Here is a 12,490-nt window from a genome sequence, read left to right as displayed (position 1 = left end):
CCTGTCTGGCTGACTTCCTGTGGCCTCAGGTTCCACTGTCTGGCTTTTTTGCTGGGCTGGGCTGTCCCCAGCATCGTCTCTCTTCAAACAGAGCTCCTCAAGGAGGCAAAGGCGCTGTAGGGATGCTGCCCACGCAGAGACCAGTTACTCTGAAAGCTGACGGTCTGCTGCCATGTGAGGCACCACTTTCGGAAAAGCTGCCATGATAGGCTGCTGTCTGCGAGAACTGTCACTGTGCTTCTACAGATTATAAAAATGGGGGGGATTTTGCCGGAGTTCGGCCCCCTCCTTTCTCCTTTGTGTTGAGGACAAGGGTTTGCTGGGGTTGACTTCCCTGAGCAACAGATATTCAGGGACACAGCTTGCTTTCTCCACAACAACTCCTCAGGTCCGTACTTAGCAGCACATTCCAGAGAACCACTGTGCTGGAGCTTTGGCTTCTCTGCAGCTGCACTACTTGCTAGACCTGGCATCAGGCTGCAGTTAGGAGTAGAACTGTTCTGCTGTCTGGTTGGGGCGGTTGCAGCCTTCTTAATAGGCATCGTTCTACAGCCCTTGAATTCTACAAAAGTTGTGTGCGTACTGCCCGAGAGTGGCTCTGATGGTGGAACCCCATGTCAAGAAATGCAAAAATTAAAGCTCTTGGCTGTAAAGTATTCTAAGACTTGCATGAAAATTGAATTCATTTTTGGATCAGTATGTCCCTGATCTTTGCCTGCCCTTTTGGGGAAAGGGCTGGGAAGCAAGGATTGGGGTTTGACATCCTGCGTGATAACGCTGCATTGCAGGACTAAGCTCAGTTTTCTAGTCCATTCAAAGATTTTCATGACAGAAAAGGTATATAAGTCTGGCTGGTCTTCTGTTTTTCAGGAAAAGTTGAAACACCGCTATATCTAAGTGGAGAAGGGTGTGGTCAAAAGATCTGGAGACTAATGAAAAGAGGAAGGCAAAGTTCCATGAATAAGAAACTCCAAGGGGGTTGTTTAGACTAGCACAAAGCCATAGGAGGGTTTCTTTTGGATTGAGATCCTTAGGAGCTAATTTTGCAGTCTCTTTCCTTTCCTCACTGGTCTGCAGAGAAGCCTCCTTGGAAGACTGGCAAAGAGGATTGAATGAGACTGAAAATACTGAAACATTCAGAGGAGGAAGTTTAAATTTTCTCTTTCTCTTTTCAGTGAGCATTTTCTATCCTGTGAAGATAGCCTTGGCATTGTTGTGAAAAGAAGGTTGAGATAGAATTCTACCATCATATATTTGTTAGATAACAATTGGGACTGTTAAGTCCTTTAAAAAGAACCTTGGATTGCCTTTTTTCAGTGCAGGGATCTCTTGAGTGTGACCTGGGGTGGCTCCATCTCTCTGTTCCAGGTACTTCCTCCAACCTGTGTTCTCAGGTTTTAGAGCCTGCTGTATTATTGACTTGTGGATGGAGTGGAAGAGAGAAACTCGAGAAATCTCGTAGTGGCCCTCCTGAAATTGTCAGGGAAAGGGAAATCACCATTCCACATCGTGGTGTCATTGGAGGACGACGTTGCTCAATTTGTAACATGTCGCAGATTTGGTGTTCTGTGAGGAACATCTTGCCTTGCCTTCACCTTGTCTCTGTTGTGTCCCTGCAGCTCCACGGGAGTGTGAGGAAGATGAGTTCTCGTGTCAGAATGGATACTGCATTCGCAGCCTGTGGCACTGCGATGGTGACAACGACTGTGGCGACAACAGTGATGAGCAGTGTGGTGAGTAAATACAAATACTGCCCTGCCAGTGCTTTAAAAGGGCTTGTGCAGACTCCCAACCTGTGCAGTTTCTAGGATCCTGCTGAGCGTGGTGAGGTCTCACAACTGGCTTATCTGGGCTGGGCTTGTGGGATATTCCATGCCTAGGGCTGGCTGCTTGGGGTCTCAGGCTGCGTGGCGTACTTATCGGGCAAAAATCACTTGAGACACGTTACTCCTTGATGTGCCATTGTGAACTCCTGTGGATTCCTTTAGAATCCAGCACTCTGTGTCAATGAAATGAACAATGGTGGTTTTGCTCGGGCACTGCATGACGTGTGTACGTATGGTTTAATGAGCAATCTTGTTTGTGGGTGCCCTCGGAGGTTCAGGAGTACGGTGTGGTGGTTTCCTGAGTACTCTGAGAAAAGCCGTATTTTTGCATTGCTGTCTCTGCAGATATGAGAAAGTGCTCGGAGAAGGAGTTTCGTTGTAGTGACGGTAGCTGCATAGCTGAACACTGGTTCTGTGATGGTGACACAGACTGCAAGGATGGCTCGGATGAAGAGAATTGCCGTAAGTGCTCTCCTTGCTTTGTAACCCCAACAAGCAGCCCTTTGGACCTGCTCCTGTCTTGGAGTTGGGCACCTTTTCTGCACCGAGAGGTCAAAAAGAAGTTAGTCCTGCCTGTAATGGCAGCTGTGCTGCCTTCTGTTGACTACCCAAGAGGGCACAGGAGAATGGTGCATCTCTTGTGTTACCTCACAGGCATGCTTTGTCTGTGCCTGGCTTCTCTTGTTCCATCCCATGGTTGTGTGACCTTGAGTCAGAGTTGGATGCTTATGCTTTACTGAGTACAGCTCTATATAAAACTGTAGAAGTTGGAGGACAGGAGAGAAAATTATTCCTTTTATTTTTCCTCTTGTCAGATTTCTGCCTCAGATTTGGGGAGGGCGGCTCTGCACACTGACAGCATCCTCAGGGACTGGCATGTCCCCAGCTGGCACACTGCAGGGGCTGCCTGCCTGACTAACCTCTCTTTGCTCAGATGCTTTATGCAGGACATTATCCAAAAAGCAACTGATGGGGAAGGGGTGCTCTGAGAGCCCACGATGGTTGTTTTCTCCTCCACCTTCACAAGCCTGTAGCAAGTGGAACAGAGTCTGTTATGTCCCTTCCTAACGCCCTCTGCCTCTCTCCTGGCTGTGAGGCTGTCAGCATCTGTGGAAGTTGCAGTGGTCCCTTCCCCCACCCTGCTCTCAAAAGCCTTTTTGCAGAATTTGTTCTAGATAGCAGGAAACTTCAAAAGGCTCTGGGAGGGGGATCAAGGCCGCCAGCTCCTGAAGGGCAGGGGGAGTGGATGCATGGGGGAGTTGTCTTTTATCTCTCCAGATAATGAGAGTTGGCAGGGAGCCAGGGGCTGCAAGCATTTCCAAGCCAGGGAAGGGCTCTAAGTGGAAGCCAGCCTCTCTCTTCCTCCTTCCCCCCCCTCCCTTTCTTGCTCCCTCGCGTGTCCCTTCCCCACAGGCCGGGAAGGGAAGGGAGATGCTTTGACCTTGCTCCCTATGGGAATGGAGGAGCACCTCGAGCTGGTGCCCCCGTTTCTCTGAGCTGGAATGCTTCTCCAGTCCTGGCTGGCAGTTGTTGCTGTAAGGCATTTTAAGTAACTCGCTAAGAAGCTCGGTTTGGCTACCTCCCTTTCTCTTATCTTCTACCACGTGCTGTCATCTTTTCCTATCTCCAGTCCTGCTTGTCACTCATCTAGGTGGGACTGCACTGTTCTTCTATGTGTGTTTTTTCCTGCGTGTGTGTGTATGTGTTTCTTTTGGGTGTGTGTGTTTTATAGTTGAATTATGCTACGTGAGAATTTAAGTCACTGACTTCATTTTCTCTTCAAGGAGACCCAAACATTCCTTTCAGGCTCCTTTAGTGAGGAACACATTAGTACACAATTTAATATCCAGCCTATGCATACTCCCTGAAGTGAAGCTCTTGCAGCATGCCTGAAGGCTGTGCCCACTCCTTGAGGTTGGAGAGGCAGGTGTACTTCGCTTCCCAGACTGTCAGTCTTTCTTTTCCCTTTTTTTTAACGGATTTATTTTCAGAGCTTCTCAGTTGACTCACATGCCTGAAACACGCAGTTCATTCTTTGGACAGTATGAGAAGAGGTGTCAGATTCTGTTGTGTGGGACTGAAAATATTTTGTCGTCCCTTCTCACATAGCATAGTGTTGAACAGAGAACGGTGAGCAGAGGCTTCACTCTTGAGTTTGTTGGGCTTTGCTCAGGGTCATTTGTGGCAGTGCTGCTTATTGATAAGGCACAGTTTGTTTTGGTGACAGCTCGAGAGGAAAGGGAAGGGAGAAATCCCCAAGGGTCAGGTGCAGAACAAGGCACCTCCTTGCTTCCTTTGATCTGCAAGTGCTTATTTTTGTTAAAAATTTAAAGGAATCGGTCCGTACTTTAACCTTGCATTTCAACATGCCTCAATCCTTGATATAGAGCTACCCCAAAGGGTATCTTTGTTTCTCCAACCTTTTTTGAATCTACCTTTTTTCAGGTTTAATAAACAATTTAAATGCTTTCTGGAGGGCACTGAAACGTAGCTTTTCAAGCATAAGGCAGAAGGTGATGCTCTTGGATCATTTTTGCTGCTTTCCCATCAACCCTTCCTTCATAGCTGTTTCCTTCTTCAGAATTTATTGACTCTTGAAAAGTTAGTGTTTACAGATTAACATCCTGTGTGATTTTTTTTTTATATATTTTTTTTAAATTCATATCTGCACAAGTGTCTTTATACATGTTTAACCTGCCCCTCAGTGAAGCATAAACAGCATTCAAGTTCCCTCAGTAAAGCAAATAATGCAAAGATAAGCAGCAATGGCTAGTAATTTTTAACACCTTTCTACTGAATACTTGCTAGTCCATTATTAGCCTGAGAAGGTTGCATCTAAACCAGATTGTACCGTCATCTCAAGCATTTTTTCTTTGATTCCCTTGTTAGCATCAGATGTTCCAGCTGCCACGTGCAGCTTAGAGGAGTTCCAGTGTGCGTACGGGCGCTGCATCCTGGACATCTACCACTGTGATGGCGACGACGACTGTGGGGACTGGTCTGATGAATCTGACTGCTGTAAGTTAGTGCAGGGTGATAACACCGCTCCCAGCATCTGAGTTGCAAACCCAAGTGGTTGCATTGGCTGGAGAGGGGCTGCAGTGTAGACAGCAATCTAATTGTTTACACATACCTCTCCTCTTTTTTTTTTTTTTTTAATCTTGGGAAAGTGAGAACAGTTATGGGAACTGTTTAGCGAGCACATATCTGCATACAGGAATTCAAGTGGTTTCCAGGAGGAGCCTATTCAGGACCAAGCTCCATGATAGTGGAGTTCTAAGCATGGTTCTGAGGGGCTTCAGGGATGTTACACTAGTCTGAGTTTGCTCTTTGTGTTCTTTACCATCTCTGCAGCATCGCACCAGCCTTGTCGTTCTGGAGAGTTCATGTGCAACAGTGGCTTGTGCATTAATGCTGGCTGGAGGTGTGATGGAGACTTCGACTGTGATGACCAGTCAGATGAGAGGAACTGCAGTGAGTACTGGGAACTGCTGGAAGCATTCATTTTCTGGAGACGCAAAAGAGTGTTTGGGACTGTCTCTTCTGCTCGTTCTTGCTCATCTAATGTTCTTTTCGTGGTCCCTCAGCTACATCTATGTGCACAGCTGACCAGTTCCGCTGTAAATCGGGACGCTGTGTCCGTCTCTCCTGGCGTTGTGATGGGGAAGATGACTGCTCTGACAACAGTGATGAGGAGAACTGTGAGAACACAGGTTTGGCCTGCTGCCTTGCTGCTTATAGTGGTTATGTCTAACTCATATCTTCTATATAGTTCTGGATAGCTTTCACGTTGCCTTGTGAGATTGCCAAGGAGTTCTTGCAGGCAGTGGGATCAAAAAGGGCATTTTGTGGAAGTGAAGGATAAAGCTTTTGGTTTAGATGTTTAAGGGTGTTAGCTTTCCCCTTAGATATTTGCTCAGGAGTTTCTCTTTCTAGTAATAATTTCACATATAGGCATTCTTTTACTTAATAGTAGTTATGGAGAAGAAGAGGGTTTCAGCAGACCCTAGTGTTATGGTAGGATTTAAGGAACGTCCAGAATATTTTCTTTTCCTTAAATCCTTCAGGATGTCCATAGGCCTTTTGAGCAGTAATGTGTACTGATCTATGAGTGGAGCCCAGCTGGGCATACTGACCCTTCTGAATCGTATATTTTAAACAGTGGGTTTAGGGGTGAAGAAAGGAATTTGTGAAACTGTACCCCTTCTTTTGGGCCTGTTGAGGAGTGGAGAGTGGGTGTTTTACAAGGACAGCTGAGCTCAGAGGACCTAGAAAGGTACTCTTCATAGCCATTTGAGAGCAGCTGCTCGTGAGCACCAGTGTGCAGGAGAGGGTGGTGGACACCGAAAAAGCAATTGTACTTAAAGACAAGCTGGTAACCTTGTTTCCTCATCCTGATAACAAAGGTATTTAGAGGTATTGAAAGAACAGTTGGCATAGAGAAACCAAGTCAAACTTGCAGAGCCACTGAAATTCAACCTCTCCATCTCAAACCAAACCCACGGTGGTTGAGTACAGCTGTTGTTGCTGTAATGTTAGTTGTGCAGTTCTGCGTTAGGTCTATGGTCATGATCAGCAGGTAAAAGTTAACGCAAGACTTCCAGGCAGAATGTGTGCTGGCTTATCCAAGATGAAATAGTCTTAATGTCTGTAGCGAGAGTTAAAATCTCGTGTCACCTCTTGAATTTAGAGCAGAATTATACTTTTATTGGTTGTAGGCAGAAGATTCCTAGAATACTAGCAGCTCAGCTGCTGTAAGGGTCTTTATGTTTGATAAGACAAATGCAGTTCAGGTTTCAGAGTCGTTGGTATGTAACATTCCTGTGCTCTGAAAAATGAATATGCTTGTGACTTTGCTTTATGTTCCCAGCTGGTGTGTCCATTAGTTCGTATTTGTACTTGGTAATCTCACAGCTATCCTCTTCTGTGTTGCTTACAGACAGTCTGCCAATCTGATTGGTTCTTTGCTGATAACTGTATTGTCCTGTTGTCTTCCTAGGATTATCAGGGGATGATGAGTTGGAAACCCCTAACCAGGTCAGTTTAAGAGGCACAAGGAATAAGATGCAACAGGACGGTGCAGTTGTTGCTGAAGAAACAGTCAGATTGGCAAAATCCCTACAAACAGTATTATAAGAATTCTGTAGAGTTTCCCTGCCAACAGCAAAAGTTGAAGCATGTAGCTTGTGCGTGAAATCCTGTTGCCTGAGCTTGGATTTCAAGGATGCACGTAAATCTCATTCCCAGTCCAACACAGTGCAGTTAGGGCTGGGCAAGATACTTGTTCCTAGGGAGGTTTAAGATCCATAGCCATGGTGGAGTGGCGTATTGGATAATTAAAGTAAGGATCTGATTCCTCTCTTAGACATGCTGAGTAGGGTTGTGGAAATCTGGAACCAAAGGGAACTAAGCCAAGACCTTCCAGTTACTCCGAGAGAAAGCTGAGATAGCTGCACCGTTCAGCTCAGTCTGGAGGAGAAATCAGCATAAAGGTCTGTGGAGTAGTAAGGAGTGTGAGATGAGCTCAGTTCAAGGAAAGAGGAAATCATCGATTTGTGTTCATATGTGAAGTTTGTAACAAATTCTAGACAATGTCTTGTAACCTCTTCTTTTTCCCTGTGACTGTTACTCCATCGGTAAGCTGTGGTGTGCTTTCTTTTCTCCTTCTTCTATTGCAGGGACCCCTCAGTGTGCCCCAGACCAGTTCCTGTGTGGGAATGGACGTTGTATTGGCCAGAGGAAGCTGTGCAACGGAGCAAATGATTGTGGAGACGGCAGTGACGAAAGCCCACATCAAAACTGCCGTAAGTCCTCCAAGTTCATAAACATAAATGGAGGCACTGTGTTGTGTGTGAGTCTATCTGGTGTTGCTGAAGGATGTGTGTAAGGAGGAAAACCTGGGCTGTGATAACAGGAGAGAGTTGAAGGCCTTGGTGTTTTTGCCAATTACACACTGCAGACAAGGAATGATGGGGAGAAGATTGTGGCCTTGGGTATCAAAGTTTGTCTACAGACATAGTGAATCCTAAAAGCATATTATTCTGAGATTTTTTTTTTGGTGCCCTTTTAGTTGTGGCCTGCAGGGGAGAGTTCTGACTGTGAAGAGGCATCTTCCAGCACAGTCTGTGCCTTCCCCCTTTTGCTCAGCCTGGTCTGAAGGGCGACTGCTGCCGACCAGCTGAGGACCCAAGCAGCTGCCTTGTGGTTGCAGTTCAGTTATCTTCGTGTGCTCCACAGGTCCACGAACCGGGGAGGAAAACTGCAATGTCAACAACGGTGGCTGTGCTCAGAAGTGCCAGATGGTCCGAGGGATGGTGCAGTGCACCTGCCACACAGGTTACAGGCTCCTGGAGGATGGCCGGTCATGCCAAGGTAGGCTTTTGGAACAGTAGCCTCCTCTCTGCTGCTTCCACATGCTTGAAGTTGATGGCTATGGTAGGGTGCAAAGCAGAGCGTGAAGCGGAAGCAAGCTGTTGGCTTGTAGACGATCTTGACAGTAACTTCCTCCCTTTGTAACGTGCAGATGTGAATGAATGTGCTGAGGAAGGTTACTGCAGCCAAGGCTGTACCAACAGTGAAGGAGGCTTCCAGTGCTGGTGTGAGCAAGGCTACGAGCTGCGACCTGACAAGCGTAGCTGCAAAGCTCTAGGTAAAAAGGAATTCAGCCTTATTCTGGTGTGTGTGTATATGTCCAGTTCTCATAATTTTGTCTCTAGGGCTTCGTGGGCAGCGTTGTGCTCTTCACCAAGTCAATGTGTGAGGTGAAGGAGGTGCCTGGGTTTGTACTGGATATGCCCAGGTTGTTGCTGAATGCTTGTAAAAATGTTGTGTGATTTTGACAGTGAAGAGGTACTTCACTGTTTCCTTTCCCTGCCAGCAGGACAGCCTTTGCCTTCTTTTCCTATTTCCTTGTTATTCCTGGTGACCCAGACCCGAGACAAAAAAAGCCTCCTGCTTCTGTCTCTGTTCAGGAAGTGTCTTAACCTTTGCAGTCAGTGAGGTTGTGTCTACATTTAGCCTGTATCCAGGGCTAAACTATAGCAGTTGTTCTATCACCTGATGAACCTTCTCCAGCTGAGAAGGCAGACTGGGAGAAGAAGACCTGTGGGCTGAAGTGAGAACAGATTTAGTGAAACAACAAAACTATTAATAGTAATGCAGACGTACAGTAGAAAAAGTTATACTCAGGCGAGTGAATGTATGGCAGTCACAATAAACAGGAAAAGAGTCCCGCTCAGGAGCAAAATGGTAAGTGAGCCCCTTCAGGGATAGCAACCCTTGAGAGAAGAGCCCTTTTCCCCCTTTATAATGAGTGTGACATTTATGGTAGGGGACACACCTGTTAGCCAGCTCAGATCAGCTGCTCTGGCTTTTGCCCCTCCCAGCTTAAGCTCCTGGCTGACTCAGAACTGCTCAGAGCCTGCCTACGTGGCCGGGCTGTGATTCTATCCCCACGAAACCAGGGCAGGTTGTATCATACCTCCTTGTGGTTTGATCCTTGATGTTGGTCACCAGTCCTGAATTCTGTGAGGGGCTGCTCTGTGGATATCTGTTGTGTATTAAGGGCATCTATACACTTGTTTAATGCACTTCTCCTAACGTAGGAGTTACAAATTCCATTTAAAGAATTAAGATTTTTGTTAGGAATTCCCCTAATGAAATCCATAGAGGATGTTGATACTGTTTGATTTTTTTTTTTTCTCTCTGCAGTAGAAATACCTGCTGAGTTTGTCTGGCTGAGGCAGATTTTAACTATGTCTCTTCTGTTGTAGAAGTGATAAAGCGATATGTGTTTGTATGGCTAGGGAATGGCTATAGCAAAGGAAAATAGTCCAACTGTCAGGTGACTGGCTTGCAGTATGATTTCAGAGGCTGAGGTGAGATGGGTTTGGGTGAGACCTGGAGTGATCACTTCTTGTTGAGGGAATGTTTGTCAATAAGTTTTAAAATTCCAAATCTTTGAGGTAGGACTGTCTATTATGGATGTGAAAAGAGCTCTCTGAAGTGTTCTGCTGTTCGGAATTGATTTCTTGCTGCCAGTAATGCAAAACTATGTTCTGGAACTTGGTGCAGAGGAAGTGGTAGGCAGAATCCTGTCAAAATACTCCAGTGTTGTCTTCCCATATATATTCTCAGGGCCAGAGCCAGTGCTGCTCTTTGCTAATCGAATCGATATCCGACAAGTGTTGCCTCATCGCTCGGAGTATACACTGCTCCTGAACAACCTGGAAAATGCCATTGCCCTTGACTTCCACCACAGCAAGGAGCTGGTGTTTTGGTCTGATGTCACTCTTGATCGCATCATGAGGGCCAATCTGAACGGCAGCAACGTGGAAGAGGTGGTTTCCACAGGGCTGGAGAGCCCAGGTGCGTCGCTGCAAAAAAAGGCAAAGCCTGGGGACTGACCTTGGTGGGAGAATAGGGGTGGGTGAGTGGAGAGAAGCGAATACCCAGCATTCAGGCTGGAGTACATGTCCTTGAACAAGCAAGGGGATGGGTTGGATGGAATGGGTATAAGATAAATGTCCACCTGGAGTTTATCTTGGTTGATGGAGGAAGAGACAGGAGTTCTGAATTGGGGCCTTTTCTGAGGCTACGGGAACTGTTTTTCCGGGCATATCTTGCTCCTGGTTTCATTCTGTACTTACTTCTCCCCTGGAGATAGGTGGACTTGCTATTGACTGGATCCATGACAAGCTATACTGGACAGACTCTGGGACATCTCGGATTGAAGTAGCAAACCTGGATGGCACTCACAGGAAAGTGCTTTTGTGGCAGAACCTGGAGAAGCCCCGAGCAATTGCCCTACATCCTATGGAGGGGTGAGTGAAAATGTAGAACTCTAGTGAGCCCTTCATGCAAGTTCTTGCAGGTGAACATTGAAAAACCCATCCTTGCTCACAAAGGCTGCTTCTCAGCTCAAGCCTTCATCTGGTACTGCCAGTTTGTGCAATCTGGCAATGCTGGGGACCTTTAGAGGACTCCCATTCTGAGTCCTTCAGGTTTCACCAGCCTGAAAGTGCTGGGTGTTAACCTTGCTAGCTGTTGCTTCTCCCATGGCTGTGACCCGGTCTCATGCTTGAAGTCGCAGGACTGATTTTGCCCTGATAAATGCTAAGTGCAGTATGTGGGACATGAGTTTTCCAGCCTGTCTCTCTCTTCCTCCTCCAGCACTATCTATTGGACCGACTGGGGCAACACCCCCCGCATTGAATATTCCAACATGGATGGCTCTAATCGGCGCATCATTGCGGATACACACCTGTTCTGGCCCAATGGACTGACTATTGACTATGCAGGGCATCGAATGTATTGGGTGGATGCCAAACATCATGTCATTGAGAGGGCTGACCTTGATGGGCGGAATAGGAAGGCCGTTATTAGCCAAGGTAAAGTAGCACAGTGCTGCTCTGAGTTTTAGAGTCACTGGCTCCTGATTCTATGCTTGTCTCCTGTTCTTTCAATGTGGAATGAGTTCTGCCACTTCTAAGGGAGGAGGTTTGCTACCCAATCTTCAGGGGACAGGAGAGGGAAACTGTCTGTTATAGTAGTTTAAGGTGGATTTGAGCATCTGAACTGTGGCAAGGCCTAAGGGGCGGTGGAAAGAGCTTTTCTTTGTCTCCCTGCTCGCTTGGGTCCTGTTGGACCTGATTATATCCCTGAACTGGATGTCTATTGCAGGCCTCCCGCACCCGTTTGCTATCACTGTGTTTGAGGACAGCCTGTACTGGACAGACTGGCACACCAAGAGCATCAACAGCGCCAACAAATTCACGGGCAAGAACCAGGAGATCATCCGCAATAAACTCCACTTCCCTATGGACATCCACACGCTGCATCCTCAGCGCCAGCCAGCAGGTAACTGCAGAGAGGGTAGAGACCCTTAGGAGCCCCTAGAAGACCTACTGGCACCCACCTTGTAAAAAAAAGCAAGGAGACGGCAAGCCTGAGCTCGGCAGTCGACACATTGGTCCAGATTTTGCTCCATCTGGCATTCAGTCGAGGTCCCTGAGCCCTGGTAACCTGCTGTTTGGTGTTACCACGGCTCCCTCTGCTGACACAGGGCAGTGAAGGCTTTTCAAGGAAGAAATACATGCGGCTTATTTATGCGAGAGATGTTTTGGGAGGGGTAAAAAAAATCGTGAGTAGGCACTAGTAATGACCGACACCTCCTTTATTCCTCTTCAGCTGCCATAATCTGCTCTAAAAGTGGATTGAGTTATATGGTTATTTTAAAATTGAGCCCCACAAATGGAGTTAGAGCTTTAGTTGATAAATTTCCTTATTCTCAGTTAACTTATGAGTAGACAAGTTACCTTATCCGTGTGGGTCTTGACACCTCAACAGGTTGTTTTCCTCTCTTCTTTACTCTTTGTTTTATGCGTGGTTGTCTTTGTCTTTGGCTACTTGAGCAGGGAGAAACCGTTGTGGGGCCAACAACGGGGGCTGTACTCACCTCTGCCTGCCGAGCAGCAAGGATTACACCTGCGCCTGCCCCACGGGCTTCCGCAAGACCAGCAGCCGTGCCTGTGCCCAGAGTAAGTGAGGTGGGACCACAGCCTGCATGCTCAGATGTTCAGCGGGTGGCAGAGGGTTGGCAGCTGGGAGAAAGCAGCAGCAGTTGCTTCCAAGGAGATGCAGCTGGGTGGACTAAGTAAGTGGTG

The 12,490-nt window shown here is 47.0% G+C and overlaps 1 protein-coding gene across 1 annotated transcript in view; it reads left to right on the top strand.

The window, feature by feature from the left end:
* The window catches only part of LRP4 (low density lipoprotein receptor-related protein 4), a gene marked incomplete at its 5' end in the record, with an annotated part of 29,769 nt that overhangs the window by 426 nt on the left and 16,853 nt on the right, over positions 1–12,490 (top strand). The window contains 13 exons of the mRNA XM_009878967.1: positions 1,620–1,733; positions 2,172–2,288; positions 4,716–4,844; positions 5,181–5,300; positions 5,414–5,539; positions 7,505–7,630; positions 8,064–8,198; positions 8,350–8,475; positions 9,963–10,193; positions 10,492–10,648; positions 10,998–11,215; positions 11,508–11,684; positions 12,242–12,364. Of these exons, the coding sequence (XP_009877269.1) occupies positions 1,620–1,733; positions 2,172–2,288; positions 4,716–4,844; positions 5,181–5,300; positions 5,414–5,539; positions 7,505–7,630; positions 8,064–8,198; positions 8,350–8,475; positions 9,963–10,193; positions 10,492–10,648; positions 10,998–11,215; positions 11,508–11,684; positions 12,242–12,364 (1,899 nt within the window). The remainder of the gene's footprint in view (positions 1–1,619; positions 1,734–2,171; positions 2,289–4,715; positions 4,845–5,180; positions 5,301–5,413; positions 5,540–7,504; positions 7,631–8,063; positions 8,199–8,349; positions 8,476–9,962; positions 10,194–10,491; positions 10,649–10,997; positions 11,216–11,507; positions 11,685–12,241; positions 12,365–12,490) is intronic.

Source organism: Apaloderma vittatum, unplaced genomic scaffold (genome assembly GCF_000703405.1).
Source record: "Apaloderma vittatum isolate BGI_N311 unplaced genomic scaffold, ASM70340v1 scaffold15961, whole genome shotgun sequence".
In the NCBI taxonomy this organism is placed as follows: Eukaryota; Metazoa; Chordata; class Aves; order Trogoniformes; family Trogonidae; genus Apaloderma; species Apaloderma vittatum.
This window is presented reverse-complemented; position numbering and strand designations above follow the sequence as displayed.